Source organism: Gadus chalcogrammus, chromosome 19 (genome assembly GCF_026213295.1).
Source record: "Gadus chalcogrammus isolate NIFS_2021 chromosome 19, NIFS_Gcha_1.0, whole genome shotgun sequence".
Classification (NCBI taxonomy): Eukaryota; Metazoa; Chordata; class Actinopteri; order Gadiformes; family Gadidae; genus Gadus; species Gadus chalcogrammus.
Genome location: NC_079430.1, coordinates 11078483 through 11096721, shown reverse-complemented (window position 1 = coordinate 11096721; position 18239 = coordinate 11078483). Strand labels below are relative to the sequence as shown.

Sequence of the window (18239 nt, the reverse complement as noted above, 5' to 3'; positions counted from 1 at the left end):
GCTTGCTGGAGCCGCGGTCAAAGTACTGACCGCAGGCGTCCAGCAGCGTGCACACCAGCCGGATGCGGAACAGGTGCTCGGGGGGGTCCAGGGGCCCGGGGCCGCCGTCGGGGTTCACCCCGAACGAGATGAAGGAGAAGAGGGTGCGGAAGATGACCGCCGACTCCACCATGCGGTAGTTGTACAGCTCGCCCAGGAACTTGGCGCTGCTGATGCGGCGCTGGTTGAACTTGGGCTGGTTGACCTGGGGGGTGGGGGAGGGGGGGCGGAGGGGAGGCATGGTGGGTAGGAAGGGTGGCTTCATGAGTGGTGTTACTATAAAACAGATCAAAGTTGATCAAGCACTTGTTTTAACTTAATTCAGGCTAGAATGGGGATAAGTGGAGAACTATGCATGTGTGGATGGGAAGGCCGGTCAGGGGGAGTCTGTATGCCTTGATGTAGACATTTTTCATTATTATACATGAATAAGGGTGTAATGGTTGAAAAGTAGAACCAAGTGGCCATGACATACACTTTAAGGGAAGTGCTTCATTTATTTTTTGGTTTCCTTAATTAATTTAAGTTCACTTATGAATTTATTTTATAGTTTCCTTAAGTGTTGATATTCATACATTGATATTCAATTGATTGATTTAATAAAATCATTCAATTAAATATATGGAAGGTCTGAACCGAACAATGACACGCAATTTCAACAGTGGGAAAAGACACAATGTTAGACCTCAAAACCCAACATCATATCTAATACACCTAGGGCCTAGGCTGACAACCACAGCCAGGGAAACGTGCACTATGGGCTGCCACGTGTCCTGGTCGCCTGACGTGTTTCGAGCCCCGTGAGCTATCCTCAAGGTAGCTGTCATCACCCTTAGGTAAACTACAATCCTCCGCCTTGACAGCCCCGTGTCAACCACTTGACATCCAATCAGTCAACAATCATTTCCCCGTCCCATCTAGCTATCACGCACCTTCATGCACAGTCGACCCTGCCTGAGTGAACATGAGACCCCGCCCCCTTTCTCATCCACATTCCCTTCCTCCTCCAATCACACACCATCTTGCCAAGCCAACACGTGGCCCCGCCCCCGTCCACTTTTCCCCAGAACACACGCAGCTCCACAGGCCGAGTCACCAAGAGGCCACGGCCGCCTTCCTCCAATCCCTCCTTGCCCGGTAGAGTCAGCCCCTTTCCCCTCGCTCTCCTCCAATCACGAACCTCCATGCCCAGGCGGATGTCCTCCAGCACGCCGTCGACCACGTGCACGCCCACGTCCTCCTGGTAGGCCACGAGGCCGGCCAGCAGGTTGGCCACGCAGTGGACGCTGTTGTACTTGACGTTCCAGATGTTCACCATGCAGCAGATCAGGTAGCTCTTCACCTCCACGTCCTGCCAGGGAAGCTTGCGCATCTGCCTCAGCACCTGGGAGACGGTGGGTGGGGGGGTGGAGGGACGGAGAGGGGTGGGTGGGCGGGTGGATGGACGGACGGACGGGCAAGGAGGACAGAGAAAGAGAAATGTGTTGGTCATTGTTTTAGTGAACAATGTTTTGTTTATTAACGGCAACGTATTGAATATTTTCTGCTTATAACTTTCGAATTGAAAAGGCAAATGTTTTTTAGTTCCTAAAATAGAAAAGCACACACGTTTGAGTCATTAATTCAGGCTCATGTAACTTGTGATGGCCGTTTGACATTATTTATACCATGCTTTAGCAGCTTAATCGAACAACATGATCGATGTATAGACCATGCTGAAAACAATTGTCTGATGCAGCTCTAGTTTAGCATGACCGTTAAAAAGATTTATCTTTAAAGTGTATGTGGCATTCAGCCAGCATTGCTCAGTGTGTGCATAATTCCCTAAATACACACAAAACATAAAGCTGTATTTGTGTATTTGGCAAATCATATACCACAACAAATACTAAGTAATAGATGGTGGCTGCTGATGATCATCTAACAGTTTGATCACAAATAAAAATATATCAAATTAACATTGGAATCAAAGCATTTCGTATGTTGAACCCTGATTCAATATGACAATCAAGAACATGCAAATCTACACATTTCTGACGAGGCCCATTCAAAAAAAGACAGCTTTGCTTAAGTCCTAGAGCTCCAGGATTGAAACCGGTTCAATCTCGACCGCCCCACTGACGGGTTCACCGCCCACCTTCTCGGTGGTGACCTTGGACAGGTCCTTGTAGAGCAGCTTGCGGATGTACTCCTGCAGCGGGGGTCTCCTCTTGCGCACCGTCTTCTCCATGGGGGGCGGGTTGCAGTAGTAGTAGGCGTTCTCCACCATGGTGATGTAGCGCGCGTCCAGGTGCTGCGCCTGCTTCTTGCGCATCATTTGCTCCTGAGATGGTGGGGAGAGAAAAAAGACAGACGGACAGAACATTATGAATTATTAATAATCTCCCGTTGGGATTTGGTCCGACTGCAAAACTCAGTCTGTGTGGACATTTGATAGGTTTGCCATCCAAATGAAATTCTGATGAAATGCACTTTGGCTTAAGGGGCAGGATAATGTAGTGGTCCTCAGTACCGGGTTTGATCCCAAAGGTCCACATCCTATCCCCCGTACCTGCTCCTTAATGACATATCTGAATTCACTCATGATCCAGCAAAGGACTGAAAACAAACAATTCTTCAGTGTGTGCATGCCTGACTGTGCGCCTCTGTGCCTATGTGCGTATGTGTGAGTATGCGTGCGTGTGTGTACCAGGAGGACGCTAGTGCGCAGGTGGGATTCCGGGGATCTGAAGAGGAAGCGGCCACAGGTCTCCAGCAAGGTGCAGGCCATCTCTATATGGTGGTGGGAGAAGTCTGACAGTAGCATCTGCAACACACACACACACACACACACAAACAATAAAACACGGTCCTGCTTAAAGTCACATAGGATGTTTTCTGATGATTTTGAATGACATTACCTTCAGACAATGGAGTGAGTCTGTTTTGGAGAACATCTTGAACTTGGCCAGCTCTCCGATGAACCTCACAGTCTTGTTTTTGGTCTCAATGTTAATCTGGTCCTTCTTACGGATCTGAAAGATGGAAAATAGTAAAACTTGAGTTTGATGCAATTCCTTCCGGACAGAATTTACAGTTGAACCCCATTCATTTCATCTGGGATATTTATAGATGGATATCAAAGATGCATTCATATTAGTTTTTAATCTTGGTCATTATTGTTGAACAAGGACAATAAAGAAATGTAATCTATATAATCAATGGAATTTGATAGTGCTTTATCGTAGGTCCAAATATATAAATATATATATATATATATATATATATATAAAGATTGTCAGTATTTGATCTGAGGTGTCTTCATGAATGAGGGGTTATATCTAAGGCCTAATACAGTATACTAAGCATGTAGTTAAAGTGTCAATGTATCAACGACCCATGACAGGGGAGAACCTACGTGGAACCTGAAGTCTCCCTTGAGCATGGAGCAAAGGTCCTCGGCCACATCGGACATGCAGGGGTGAAGGGTCGCCACCAAGCGGGAGTAGAAGGGGAGCAGATCCAGCCTGGGATTCAGGGAAAAAAAGAGGAAAGATTAGTATAATTCAAACGCATTACAATGGCGCCCCCTTTTGGTGGTGTGCGGTAACTGCAACGCAACGGACGGGAATGTTCGGGAATGCACTACCTCTGTCTGGGAACGGTGAAGAGGGCTCGAACCAGCTTCCTCCTGTTGGACTTGGTGTTCATGTTCATGCAGAAGTCCATGGCGGCCTGTGTACACACACACAATTATAATTAACATGGATGAAAAGCTCCAGTGTTTTCTTTCATTGAGAAACATTTGAAATGTTATGGATTTAAAACTGGTTCCAGAAGTAAAAAGGTAATTCAAAACCTGGCTGGATCGACAACAGAGGACATAATAAAAAGATATTAGAGCTCAAATGTTGACCTTGTCAATGAGGTCCCGGTTCACACAGTTGGGAAGCTGCTGGATGAAGGCGTCCACGATGAGCTTGAGGTGGGAGCCAGTGCTGGCCTCCTCATCCTCTTGCTCTGCACAGAGGGGAAAGCACGCAAATAAAGTGAGCGGAGGTTTAAGGACACAGGGACTGAACACTTGTAGCATATAGCATTCTCTGTTTGAAATGCAGGGTAGTGTGGTGAAGAACAGAAGACAGATTGAATAATAAAAAAAAATAACCACACACCAGCATTCGATCATGGCGTGCTGTTGGATTTCCTCATAACTACGATTTGTGTTGAGGGTTTGGCTAGTCACTGAAGCAAACCAATCTAAGGTCTGATGGCAGGCAAGCTCAAATCTGGATGAACAGGCTTTTACTTTTCTTTCGCTTCGTGTTTGTTTCGACCAATCGTGTAGCTTGAAGCCGGGGACCCTTAAGCATCACCCCCCATTTAGGACTGCCGGATGCATGGTGCGGCTACCTTGCTCGTCCAACAGTTTCTTGGCCAGCTCCTCGTTCTCCGTCTCCTCGGGGCCCTCCAGTTCCAGGGGGTCCTCGGCGATGTCCAGGGCCTCTAGCTCCAGCTCCAGCTCTTCCGTGGTCGCCGCTGCCGCCACCGCCGCCTCCTTCGCCTCTTTGGCTTCTGAATCAGGCAAATAAACATGGTGTTTGAGTGTGTGTTGGACAATGTACCAATATCCTGTGCTTACAATAAAGGTAAAACTCCACTCTGGTACAAACACCTCTCAGGGCAATGCAAAATTATTGCAAACAAGACAGAAGTGCATGATTTAAAGGATGCATTTACTTTAAAAAGGTTACAGGATTTTCAACCCGCACTCTTATGTCGATTGTGCAATGTGATACATCCTCAGTCGATAGTCTACTTTGAATCCAAAGCTAGTTCCCCTCAAGGTTTCTTCCCGTTATCTCTGTTTAATTAACACGTTCCCAACCCTGATGAATATAGCACCACTCTTCCAGGTTCTCTCCTTGACACCTCCTTACCTTTGGCCTCTTCCCTCTCCTTGGCCTGGCCGCTCTTCTCGTTGTCCTTGAAGAGGATGGCGGGCACGAAGGCCTTGAGGTCCACCATGTTCTCGTAGAAGTTGCGGGCGTCCTCGTCCTCCCAGATGCCCCCCTCCAGGTCGTACTCTCCTGGCTTACCGGGCATGAAGATGTCAATGCCGGGGCCGTGTTCTGTGTAGTAGGGACCGGAAATAAAGATACACACTTTATTGTATTACTTTTATTTATACTATAATACTATTTATCTGTGAACTATTTGCCAAGTGAGTCACAAAGGAAACCCTTTTCCTATAGCGTTCCTGCACTGTATCCATCTGTCATCATCTTTTTAGAAACTGGGTTCTTCAGTTATTTTTTTTGTAATGACTACAACATTGATTGGATGGATGGTTGGTTTTCAGCCTCCTTTTTCAAGTCCCTTTCAATGAAACTGTCAAATGAAAAGTGATTGTTAGCCCCCACGAGGAATAGAAACCGCACTACATAGCGATATTGGGGGATTTGGAACTGAAGAACCGTAAAAACCCTTGTCCAGTCTGAGCTAACATCAGTCTAAATGAGCGTCCCGGTCTCAACATCCCTACAGCTCTAAGAGTCAGAGGAAAGAGGTTTCCGCTCAGCATGCTGGGTACGCCAAGCTCTGGGTAGCACTAGCACACACCCTCCTGGACGGTCTTGTCCTGGGGCAGCTCGGGCATGTTCTCGTCCAGCAGGTCAGCCAGGGACTGAGTGTTGGCGAGCAGCTTCTGGTAGGAGGTGGCAAACTCCTCGTGCTGCTTGTGCCGGTCCTCACTGAGCTCGCCCTTGGAGTGGAGAATACGTCTGGATGGATTGAGAGAGAGACAGAGATTGAGCAGAATTCAGAACAAAAATGAAAAAAGCTAAATCAATTAAACATTGTTATGCACTGCAGTACTGTAATTACAGTAGTGTAATTACAGTACTGTAATAACAGTACTGTAATTATAATTCCAAATTTCAACATCATCCGTTTAGGGTTCTTCAAAAAATTATATGGGTACATTGAAATAAAATTGAGAATATGGATTGGGATATCATTCATATGATCTATAATCAAATAAAAATAGACATTGCTACTTAAAGGAAACTAGACGTCAGAGAACCGCAATGGCCAAATGGGTCAAAGCCACTTGGTCACACTGCGGTCCGACGCAAGGAAGGCAGCCCGGCAGCCCAACCTGTTCTGCCTCTCGATGTTCTGTAGCTCGCGGTGGTCCTTCTTCAGGTGCTTGGTGAGCGACGTGAAGTACTCCCTCAGCAGGTTCTGGAAGGGCGTCTGCTTCTCCACGCTGATGATCTCGCTGGGCGGGAACGCCAGGGCGAACTTGTCGGCGGCCAGCTTCACCTTGCGCGGCACCAGGCCGGCGATGTCGTCGCCACAGTGCTTGCAGAAGCTGATCACCACGGAGACGTGCGTGTGCATCTCGCGGTCCACGCTGATGATGCTCTTGAGCTGCTCGTAGATGAGTGAAAGGCCCTCGCGGTCCGTGAAGAGGCCCACGACGGTGAGCTCGGCGATGAAGCGCAGGTCCGTGCGCAGCTTGCTCACGTTGGGCGCCTTCTCCTCCTTGCGCGCCTCAAAGTGCCGCTTCCACGCCTGCAGCAGCAGCGGGGCGAACTCGGCGTAGCGCTGGTGGAAGAGGGAGCAGAGGTGCACCGAGCAGCCCACGTCCGAGATCTTCAGCTTGGCCTCCACCACGGAGGCCACCGCCTCGCCGATGTACTGCAGAAACAAAAATCAAACTTCATGAGTTGGGGGGTGGGGCACTTTTTCATGCGGAACAACAATGCAAAGTGATAAACGAAAGGAATTGACGGATGGGTTCCAAGAAATCCGTTTAGGAGCACCAATGAGAGAAACAGATAAATAAAATGCGGTAAAATCGGATCGGAGAAAGCTTCAAAAAGGAATACCCCACTACTTATCATAATTATCGCAGCGTTATTTTGGGAGGCTATTCTATACAATTGGTCACAACAAATGGTCAACAGCGTTCACACAATTAAAAAAATGAAAAATAAATGCTGGACTGAATCTGAAGTCCAGAGAGAGAGTGAGTGAGTCACGATGGGAGACCCCTAAACGCCGTTACCTCACCTTGCTGAGGTTGAGCGCGCCAAAGTCGGTGGAGAGCGAGTCGCGCTGCTGCTCGGTGAGCGTGCGCAGCTTCTTGACGAACGCCGTGTTCTTCTTGAGGCTGGAGTCCAGGCGGCTGAAGAAGGCCTCCTCGGGGCGGCCCTCCTGGATGTTCTGGTTCTTGCTGCGGAGCTCCTTCCTGCTGTGGTGGCGCTCCCAGGCCTCCTGGTGCAGCTGGTGGGACTCCTCCTTCTCCCTGCACGGGTAGGGGGAATCAAGGACAAAAACATCAGGGGTTAGAATAGTAACGACTGCCGCTTACGCTTACTGAAATGGACAGGATACGGGTTGGTGGCTGAAACTATGAAATCTTGATTTTACTTGGCAAAAAAATATCGGACAACACTTTGGGCTCTAGCCCAATTAATCATTGACATTAATCATTGGAGATTTGAAAAAAATATGGTTAAATTGAAAGAAATTGATTGATAGATGAATCAACAATAAAAAAATAGATATAATCGCTTTTCAGATATCTAGGTCCATAAAGGCACCTGATACTGTTTATTGTCCCAAGAGGTGGTGCCAAAGAATAACCCCAGGGAGCACTTTTACTTTCAAGCCAGCAACTCCAGAAGCCCGAGGTCACATGACTGTCACTCACTTCAGCTGCGCCGCCTCCTCCTCCCGCTGCCGCTTCTCCTCCTCCTCCTGGAGCTTCTTCTCCTGCTCCTCCTGCAGCCTCTTCTCCTCCTCCTCCTTCTTCCGCTGCTCCTCCTCAGCCTTCTGCTTCTCCTCCTCCTTCTTCTTGCGGTCCTTCTCCTCCCTCTTGCGCTTCTCCTCCTCCAGACGCTTCCTCTTCTCCTCAGCCGCCGCCGCCTTCGCGCCCCCGTCCTTCTTGCCGCCGCTCATCTTGTCGTCCTTGGCCTTGTCCCTCGGGAGCCTTCGCTCGCCGTCCCGCTCCCTCTCCTTCTCGCGCTCCTTGCTGCTGAAGGAGCTCACCTCCTTCTCGTCCATGTTGATCGATCGCTTGCGTTCCGCAGGCATGCTGGAGTCAAACACAGAGAAATTACATAAGTACTTGCTGATTCCAGATGGGACATTCGCAGTCACAGCTGAAGTACAGGGACAGTAACGAGTATTCAAAAGAGATGCATTATTTTAGATGAGAAGGTCAATAAATAAGGATATATATACACACATCTATATAATAGGAGTAGAATTAGTGTTGATGAGGGACATTAAGGAACATTACAGAATTGTTAAACTGCAGCAATAGATGTAGAGCAAAACTGTACCTTCAGTGTACGTATCCTAAATGATTTTAAGGTTAAGGTAAACTTATACAGTATGCAAATATTGTCAAAATAGTATTTTAAAACAAAATGCATTTAGCATAATTATCCCAATGTGTTATTGAAACATTATGTCAGTCTAATCAGTTTACGTTCAGTGTTCAGTCTATACAATTAAGATCCAAACAAATATCACAACGTGGCCACACAACGTTGGGAAACGGGTTGGCCACATACAACTTTCTACGGTAGAATACATCAACACTGCACATGCTCAAACGACACATACACACACACACTACGAGGAAGCAAAGTAATATCCCTTACACACATAAGAAATTGTTGTGCCGCAGATCATAAGTCAGATATATAAACACAAAATGTAACGCAGGTTTGATTTGCATTTATTTACTAATGTAATCTATTCATGCCTACATTGTGTATATCAGTATACAGCAGAGTATTGCTGATCGAGGTACGATTGACAGATCCCTCCAGCGAACTCGCTGGAGGTGAAAGGAAAGGGTTACTTTCATTATTTATTGTTTTGTTTTGTATCCATCACTATGTGCCTTTTTTCAAATTGTATTCAAAGGAGTTTGCATAACTATTATATTATAATACAATAATCCCTTATGATGGAATAGTATATTCTTAACTTCTGTGGGAATAATTTGTTGTTTGTGATCCATCACGGCCTCGTTAGTGGGTTTAGCATGCCAGCTAACGGAAGCTAATCTTGGCTAACTCTGTGCTAACGTGATGGAACAGGTGCAACTGCATCGCAATACTTGGTCTAAATAATCGATAAACTGAAACGTACATAACGTTTATGTTCTCGCAGTGTTCCAGTAGAACATATTTCCCATGATAAATAATATTTTGAAGCGAAATGACGTTAGCTTAGCTAGATATTAGCCATGCCAAGTTAGCGTTGGGCCACTTGAAGAATTCACACTGATGTAAACAAATGTCTTACCAACGGTCGCTTTCGTATTGCGCTTGTTCAAACGTCGGCGCGAATAGTAAAACAGCAACTCAATACGTGCTCTGCATGTTGTATGATAATATGTTAGGTATATATATAAAGAATAAACGGTTACCTTATACTTGAAGCAAAGTAAACATCGGACTCGAACGTTAGTTTCCGTGTAACAACACAAGGACCCCGTTGTTTTGGTTTAACAAATCGTGCCTGACTAAAACTTGTTCATGTCGCTCTAGTTTTGCGAAAATGGATTTCTATAAACGGCCATGTTTCGATATACCTTCAAATACAGTCAACTAATACTCAACATAATGATTCATATTTTATTTAATATTTTTTCCGACTGGCAATATTAATGGCAGCTTTTGTTTGAAACGTATTTTGTAGTTCGTTTTCATAAAATTAGACGAACTACAAACAACGCAACACATGTTTAATCATCTGGAACACACCATTATATAACATATATGATCGTAGGTTTGTAGGCTAAATAAGTCTACCAACTAACAACCTATGTTAACCCCACTGTTAATCCCAGTAGCGTGTAAGAAATGTATAAATTGTAATATTATCTAGGCTATTTAAAAGGTCGGTCTCGAATAAAATAAACATGATGAAAATAAAATACTTTTGGGAAAACCTATTCTATATAGGCTGGGAAGGCTGGCCTTTTACCAGATCTGACATTGTCTGAGTTTTTCGTTTCATAGTCAAGTTACGGTAGGCTATGAAGTTGGAAATAGGTATATCTGAACAATAAGGTTAAACGTGTGTGTGTGTGTGTGTGTGTGTGTGTGTGTGTGTGTGTGTGTGTGTGTGTGTGTGTGTGTGTGTGTGTGTGTGTGTGTGTGTGTGTGTGTGTGTGTGTGTGTGTGTGTGTGTGTGTGTGTGTGTGTGTGTACGCACTACACCACCCGAAATATCGTAGGCCTACTATAACATTTCAAATATTTGTTTTGCTTGGGGAAATTGTTTTAGTTTCAAAGTTGTCCTATTATAATGTTACGGATCGCCGCAAGTTATTTGCACACTTGGCATCTGATGCAACCTCGTCTCATCTTTAAGAAATTGTTTTAGGAGTCATCCCACCTATGTTGCAGCTTCTCAATGAACTCTGTGGACGTGGCAAACATATGCGAGACTTTTCTCACCGATAATCTGTGCATTTCATTCTATGATAGGTCTAAATAACACATTTCATTTATGAAGGCCAATGAAAAGCGAGTGCGATGAGCCGGTCCTGCATCAGATGCAAGACGTCATCGTCTAAGCGTGGATTCTGCTGAAGTGGACCAATCAAACTGGGAGAAGAGGTCGTTGTGCGATCTCATTGGCTACTGCTGAAAGGAAACGGGACGGTGATGCTGGGGTGTGATTTTTCGGACTCCTGAGGAATAAGAGCTGCTTGTTTTTGCCTTTATTAAAGGCACTTTCCTCTTCAACGTCGCACCCTGACCCTCCAACAGGTAGGTTCCACGTCTATACTATCTGTGGACGTAGGCATTAAAACTGCACGCAATTCTCCAACGTTAGTTTAGTTTAATTAGAGAGCAGGTTTATACGCCGCATTCCTGTGCATTTTGGTCATCAGAGACTTGCCCTGGCGCTGGATAGATATATAGGTCAGTGCTTAATCGACTGATAAATATTATGTTTGTGCCTAAATAAGTGTTTTCTTTGCAGTTGTAATTGTTAAAATGTGTGGATCGCTTTAGCCCAAATCCGACCAAAACCAGTAATCATACATGTTTAAGAAAAGGTAATTTATTCCGTTTTGACTTATTCGACTTACTTCGTCTAAATCATGGTTAGCAATAATTAATCACAAGTCACTCCATCAATCGTTGAGTGCATTACCTATAGTTAAGTTGTTATTACTGTCAATAACCCTTGACGAGACGTGTACTTACCAAGAGAGAGTTGATGCGCGGTTTGAGAATATGTACAACTATAGAACTAATACAACTGTGGAAAATTGTATCAGACAATCGATATATATCCTTTTACTCTCTCTTTATCTCTCCTTCATGCTCTGTGTGTGTGTGTGTGTGTGTGTGTGTGTGTGTGTGTGTGTGTGTGTGTGTGTGTGTGTGTGTGTGTGTGTGTGTGTGTGTGTGTGTGTGTGTGTGTGTGTGTGTGTGTGTCTCTCTCTCTCTCTCTCCTCTCTCTCTCTCTCTCTCTCTCTCTCTCTCTCTCTCTCTCTCTCTCCTCTCTCTCTCTCTCTCTCTCTCTCTCTCTCTCTCTCTCTCTCTCTCTCTCTCTCTCTCTCTCTCTCTCTCTCTCCATGTATGGCTTTATTTGCATGAGAAACGCAGACATGCATTGAATAAGATACAAAAACATGTAAAGTGTTGGTACAACCCATTACAAATGCAATCATCAAATCATCTAAAAATGTATGTGTCCACCTCTCTCTCCCTCTCTCCCTCCCACACTCTCTCCCTCCCCCCCTCCCTCGTCCCTCCAGTATGATCAGGCCTCTGTTGATGTGCTTCGCGCTGTGCGTGGTCTACGCCACCAGCAAGCCCACAGAGAAGAAGGAGCGGGTCCACCACGAGGAGCCCCTCAGCAGCCGTGAGCACAACGACGCAGACGGCTTCGAGTACGACCACGAAGCCTTCCTGGGTCGCGAGGAGGCCAAGACCTTCGATGACCTCACGCCACAGGAGAGCAAACGGAGGCTTGGGTAGGTAGCCACCCCCAGGAGCACGTTTTTAAACGAGGAATGCACCGATTGGGAATCTCTGGGCCAATACTAAGTTCATTATTTAACCGTTTGGCCGATAGCCAATGCCGCTACCAATGTTTGTTTGTTTTATTTTTAAAAAAATGAACTGAACGGTTTCAGCCCTGCATCACCCTATATTATAATGCGCACAAATTAGTATTTGTGAAGATTAAGCTTTAACCTCAATAGGAGCAGGAGACATGTATCATCCGTCAACAACTTATGTTAAAGAAAACTTTAGCTTGGGACAGTGAAAGTTTGTACTCTTAATGCAAAAGTTGATAGCTCACGGAATTCCAACCATGGATTTCGACTACTGTATTATTACAAGTAAATCACTATTATTGAGTAGCTTACATATTAGCATACACACCAACATTTGTTGAGACAGATTGCTCAAGGTGGTCGGACAAATGGGGTTTTAACCAAGGACCTTTTGACTGGGCCAAACTTCCTCCTAGACCCCTAAACTATCTTGCCCCCCTTGTTATGACTAGAGAGGGCCATGTGCCATGTGATTCATTCAAGCCAAGGGTGTAGACCAATATTTAAACAGCACGCCTGTTTTGTGATGTTGTGATAATATTTGCTTTTAATTACAGTTGGTTAAGAAAACAGGTCTTGTAAAGCTTATATTAACCTTATATATATTTTTATATGTGGGAAATTATAAAAGTATGAAACAGTTAGAATGTAAGTCACTGCCGAGTTGAGTGAGGGTCTGTGTATCTTGGGTTCATATACTTCTGACAATTAAATTGTATTGTGATGAGAAAAAACTGGACTTCTATCAAGAAACGAGTTGCGTCGACAACCATCTGGTCACCTGCATGCCAAGTCGTCCATTCATCGTCATTCATTCGTCCATTGGATGCGTAAGGTGTTAAAAAACCGAAATGTAATTACATTTTTTATTGTTTAAAAATACAATTGACTTCCTCCGGCTCAATTGCACCACATTGGAACACATGGAATTTAATCAATTTGAATCATTTACATTTAGAAAAGCTTTAGTATTCTGTACGTAGGAACCTGATTTGTATATGGAATGGAAAAAACATGGCAGAAAGAATACATCCAAATAGCCAAACTGGGGTCAGAAAAAGTGTCTTGAGAAAGAGCTGTTTCTATGGTGTGCTCTGTAAGGATGTTTCATACAGAAAGGCATTGTAATATATTCTCGGTAAATCAGTGACATTCTGGTCTGAGCAGACCAACGGGTGGCGGTAGAACAACCGGTCTAACAATAAATCGATGCCAATCGAAAGTATGTTGACGGTCTTTTGAAACTCTTTTTGAATGCCTGTCATATGTTTTTTATTAGTGTGATTGTGGATAAGATTGACGGCAACAAAGACGGCTATGTCACCGAGGAGGAGCTGAATGTGTGGATCAAGAAGGCGCAGAAGAGGTACATCTACGACAACGTGGACCGCCAGTGGAAGGACTTTGACATGAACGTCGATGGCAAGATCACCTGGGAAGAGTATAAGAACGTCACCTACGGCACCTATCTTGGTATGCGGACGGGATTAAGTGGTTGACTAAACTTTAATTTGGGTTATTATAATTGGAGGAGCCAATGTAAGGTTTGGATTTCCCTATGCACACTGTAAAAGACCTAGAAACAGATGATGGTTAAAAGCTATGCAGCAACAGCTACGTAGCACTACCACCGGTTAATAAGGCTTGTACATCAGAATGCATCATGGTTGTTTTTGTAGGCAATACGATGCAATTTTCAGAGGTCTCGAGAGTCTTAGTACCTCAAAATCCTAAATCAACATAAATATACTGTAACAAAGGCCAACAAAATCTTTTTTCTGCAACGTCTAAGTCACGTTTCTGAGAAACAAATAAATTCCTGAAATGTCATTGACCAAAAAATCCTTAATACCAACACAAGAATCTAACATTCCAATGCTTCTATGCTGCCAAAATGGAGGCAGTCATCCAATGAAAATGTTGAATTTATTTCTAGACGACCCAGAACCGGATGAGGGCTACAACTACCAGCACATGATGGCGAGGGATGAGAGGCGCTTTAAAATAGCAGACAAGAACGGCGACCTCATCGCGGACAAGGAGGAGTTCACCGCCTTCCTCCACCCCGAGGACTACGACCACATGAAAGAAATCGTGGTTCAGGTATGTGGTGGCATGGACTCACAGTGGTTAGAAAATGTACGCATAAAAAAAACAATCTAACTATGTAATGAGTGCAAAGCTGTAGTAAAAAGCAGCACAAATCACTGCTGCTTGTTTAATCTCATAGTTAAACACACCAATAATACTAAAAATCTGATTTAAAATCAGAATGAATCAATATGATGTATTGCATTGATAAATATATGTTTACTTTTATATATTTTTGAATGTATATATATTTACAAGACCAATTTGCCGACCCCGTGCAGGAAACATTGGAAGACATCGATAAAAATGGCGACGGCTTCATCGACCTGAAAGAGTACATTGGTAACTGAAATACACGTCATCATCTCTTTAGTAGCTTTTAGATTAATACCAGTTCAAATAAAAGTAAACTGCTTCTTCAGGACCTGTCTCAATTAATACCCCACCTACTGTCAACACAAATGCTAACCTAAGCAGAGTAAATGACTTTTGTTTTGATAAGATTGAGATCCACCTGACTTTACAGATCACTCACAGTGACAAAATAAAATATAAATAATTCATAAATATAATAAAATTAAATAAAACGCAAGACTAGAATACATAGATGTCGTAACACATAACCAACAAAGATTATAAAAGTCAACAGTGGAAATGTATCCTGGCAACAACTCTAAAACACGCCTCAACACCTCAAATCAAACATGGCTGCCCGTGAGTTTACTAAAGGCCGATTCCCCTCCCCCACCCCCCAACCGTAGGTGACATGTACACCCACGACGAGGAGATGGCGGAACCAGACTGGGTGGCGTCGGAGCGCGAGCAGTTCGCTGAGTTCCGCGACAAGAACAAGGACGGCAAGATGGACCGAGAGGAGACCATGGACTGGATCTTGCCCTCCGACTACGACCACGCAGAGGCCGAGGCCAAACACCTGGTCCACGAGTCGGATACCAATAAGGTGAGGCCACCTGTGTGGGGTCTGCCATGGTTGGTTCCCTTGTCACTGTAGGGGGGAATGCTCCACCAATGAGGTGAGGTCGTCTGTGTGGGTTCGTCTTTGGTTGGCTCCCATGTCACTGTAGGTGAGATGGCTCCACCAATAGGGTGAGGCCATCTGTGTGGGTCTGCATTGGTTGGTTCCTGTGTCACTGTAGGTGTGATAGCTCCATCAATAAGGTGGTTTCTTCTCTCATCTTTTATCCTGTTTGGTTTCCTTTAGATGATATAGCTCGACCAATAAGATTTGTCCTCTTCTGCGTGTGGTCCTTTGGTTGGTTCTTTATAACTGAAGGAGAGATAGCACCAAGTCCAACCAAAACAATTGATCCAAATTTCCTGCAGTTGTTTGCTCTCTGTCCCATTTGAGCAGATTCAATATACATTTCTTGCCTTACTATTAGGTTTCACTTTCAGTTAAGATCTAAAAGACCATTTGTTGATCATTAACATACAATGAATAACCCTTTTATCGGCTAAAGTGGCTATTTTCAAATCTATTTTCAAAACTCCGTAATCATTTTCAATCAATTGGAAGAACACTTCAAAAACCACCCAGTGGACATGTTTGCATTGTTTGTTTGTTTGGGGCTCTCGGTGTGGTACGACAGTTTGGTGCTTGGTGTATTTACCCCTTCACACATCCTTTCGATTGTGATCACAGCTGACTGTCATGTTGTTCTTTGCACGTTCTTGTTCCTCCAGGATGGAAAGCTGTCCAAGGAAGAAGTCCTGAACAAATACGACCTGTTTGTCGGAAGCCAGGCGACAGACTTTGGGGAGGCCCTGACACGACATGACGAGTTCTAGAGTTGTCACTTTTGAAAGAAAGAATCATCACTATTACGCATGTTTTGTCTGAAATGATATAATTTATTTGGTATACAATTCGACTGGACTACTTTAAAAACACCGTGTTCAGCTGGTCGCATAAAAAGGCAATTTGTTGGTGTGTTTACATTCTTCTGTCCAAAAAATGCTTCCCACCGTGGGCTACTAACATGTGAAAAAGAATTAGTCCCGATTGGCCGAGTTTAGTCCTGCTTGAAATTGTATTAGACTTGTCTTGATGCAATCTGGTTTTATATGTATAACAAAGATGTCCTTATTTCCTAGGAATTTAAAATGATTTAAATCATGGTGCTGCATAGAGCTTTGTCGATTAAAACATCACGGCCCTTTGCATTTGTAATTTCAGTGTGTGCCTTTTTTTAAATGTTGTTGCCATTTTAACGTAACTTCCATGTTGATTTTTTTATTACTCCTAATACTATCACTTCCTTCTGATCCCCTTCATGGTTGTATTGTAATATGGGCACTTTCACTTTCCCTCCCACACTCTACTGTTAGATTGTGGTGTCCCACCGCTATGACCACATCATTGAACGTCCACCCCTGCACGATGTAGATATGTAATGCCATTCAGCCATTGGTCAATCAAGGAGAAACGTACTCATTTCTGTTACTGAACCCAGAAGAATTGTACATTGTACCTTTTTATTTCTGATCAGGGGGTAAAAGAGCAGGAAACGGTGGTTTCAGCTTCATGGAATACCAATTGTACATTTCTTTATTTGAGATGTATATTATTGACACTAAGCTTAAACTCCTTAGATCTATACACAGAGACCAATCTAATGGTGATTATCTGTACTAAAGTAAATGCTGTATTTTGACATTGCAGACTGTTTCTAAATAAAATAAATACAACATTGACCAAGAAACATTTATTTGTGTGTGTGTGTGTGTGTGTGTGTGTGTGTGTGTGTGTGTGTGTGTGTGTGTGTGTGTGTGTGTGTGTGTGTGTGTGTGTGTGTGTGTGTGTGTGTCTGTGTGACGTGTGTGTTTGTGTGTGCGTATCTATTTGCTTGTGTGTGCATGTCTATGTCTGTGTTTGTGTGTCTGTATTTGTGTGTGTGCTTGTGTGTAAATAGCCTGCATGAAGACCACAACTGCCTCGCCATTTCAGAGCTATTTTTTATGCATTAAAATAGGATTAAAGTGGTCTACACAATCATTTGCTGTGTAAATTGTACCTGCTAGTGCTCCTGGCCAGACACCACAAAACTACAAACAGGGATACTAAGAATTAAGGATAAGGAATCAAACACAAATAATCGGATAAACATTGGTGAACTCTGTCATAGCTGGCCGCATTCCAAGGATGTATAAAAATAGCGTTGGCAGCAGCTGGACATCACACTTTGGGGGCTTCCATGTTCACCTTTGACCTCCGGATCGTTACATGGAACCATATATATCCGACCTATCAGAGAATACCCCCTCTGACGCCTTCCCAAAGGGGATCCAATATGTAAGCTGGGAGTCTCCGATTTACCTGAGAAAAAAATTATCCTAAACCTCCCAGGAGGCCCCACCAGGTACTGCAATAAAGTGGGTATAAGGAGGCAAAGCCAAGGCTCAGACTCTAAACCAAAGCGAACTCCAGCAAACAGTGCTTATCTTCAGGAAGATAACAAGGAAGAGGGGGCGGGGGGGGTCTAAACACGCATACGCACGCAAACACAAATAGAAACCACCACACCTGTCCCTCCCACATCCTCCAGGCCCTACCCACCTGTGTTCTTTTTTATTACAAGAGCCTTGTTTTCCACCTTTTCGTAATCCTCTTTTTATCCTATCATGTCTCCCTTTTCCATCTTTTCATCCACTTCGTTTCTTGGTTGCTTTGCAGGACATATGCGTACCAGCGCATTGTAGAGCAGTTGGAAGTCGTACAAAATGGAAAGAAGCCTTTTTGTTTTTGCTCAATGTATTTTGGTTTTGATTAAATGCCAATCAGTTCAATAGTCAGGTCATTTACCTTTTTCTTCGATCATTTCAGTTTAAAAGGCATGTTGCTCATCATGCGCTAGTTGTAATGCTAATTTGTATTACAGCATGAGATGTGGATGAACCTGAAGTAAGAAAAGACAAAGGAACATGATGGAGAAGGGGACGGCCAGACCTATTTTTGTATCGTCACCATGCTGTGAATTCAGGGAGCCAAGCACAA

At 44.2% G+C, this 18239-nt stretch overlaps 2 protein-coding genes across 6 annotated transcripts in view; one reads left to right on the top strand and one right to left on the bottom strand.

Moving 5' to 3' along the window:
- upf2 (UPF2 regulator of nonsense mediated mRNA decay) overlaps positions 1-9537 on the bottom strand; it is a 20773-nt gene extending 11236 nt beyond the window's left edge. For 3 of the 4 annotated variants that reach the window (XM_056578106.1, XM_056578107.1, XM_056578103.1), the window contains exons 1-15: positions 9476-9537; positions 7742-8125; positions 7099-7333; positions 6179-6723; positions 5641-5801; positions 4959-5150; positions 4432-4593; positions 3935-4038; positions 3668-3753; positions 3437-3545; positions 2940-3053; positions 2729-2845; positions 2177-2362; positions 1220-1423; positions 1-244 (exon numbers count right to left, since the gene is read on the bottom strand). The exon at positions 1-244 is cut by the window's left edge and continues 32 nt beyond it. In XM_056578106.1, the coding sequence (XP_056434081.1) occupies positions 1-244; positions 1220-1423; positions 2177-2362; positions 2729-2845; positions 2940-3053; positions 3437-3545; positions 3668-3753; positions 3935-4038; positions 4432-4593; positions 4959-5150; positions 5641-5801; positions 6179-6723; positions 7099-7333; positions 7742-8124 (2842 nt within the window). In that variant the 5' untranslated portion in view covers position 8125; positions 9476-9537. Of the gene's footprint in view, positions 245-1219; positions 1424-2176; positions 2363-2728; positions 2846-2939; positions 3054-3436; positions 3546-3667; positions 3754-3934; positions 4039-4431; positions 4594-4958; positions 5151-5640; positions 5802-6178; positions 6724-7098; positions 7334-7741; positions 8126-9351 lie in introns of all 4 variants that reach the window. The other variant, XM_056578105.1, reaches the window with a different exon arrangement.
- Positions 9538-10701: 1164 nt separating this feature from the next.
- On the top strand, positions 10702-16942 carry calua (calumenin a). 2 transcript variants are annotated; one of them, XM_056578109.1, is made up of 7 exons: positions 10702-10826; positions 11828-12046; positions 13413-13606; positions 14070-14236; positions 14506-14566; positions 14986-15185; positions 15929-16942. In XM_056578109.1, exons 2-7 carry the CDS (start codon positions 11829-11831, stop codon positions 16031-16033), a joined length of 945 nt encoding a protein of 314 aa, XP_056434084.1. In that variant the 5' UTR covers positions 10702-10826; position 11828; the 3' UTR covers positions 16034-16942. The 2 variants fall into 2 exon arrangements, with proteins under 2 accessions (XP_056434084.1, XP_056434085.1); XM_056578110.1 differs by lacking the exon at positions 10702-10826 and adding an exon at positions 10907-10982.
- The last annotated feature ends 1297 nt before the right edge of the window (positions 16943-18239 follow it).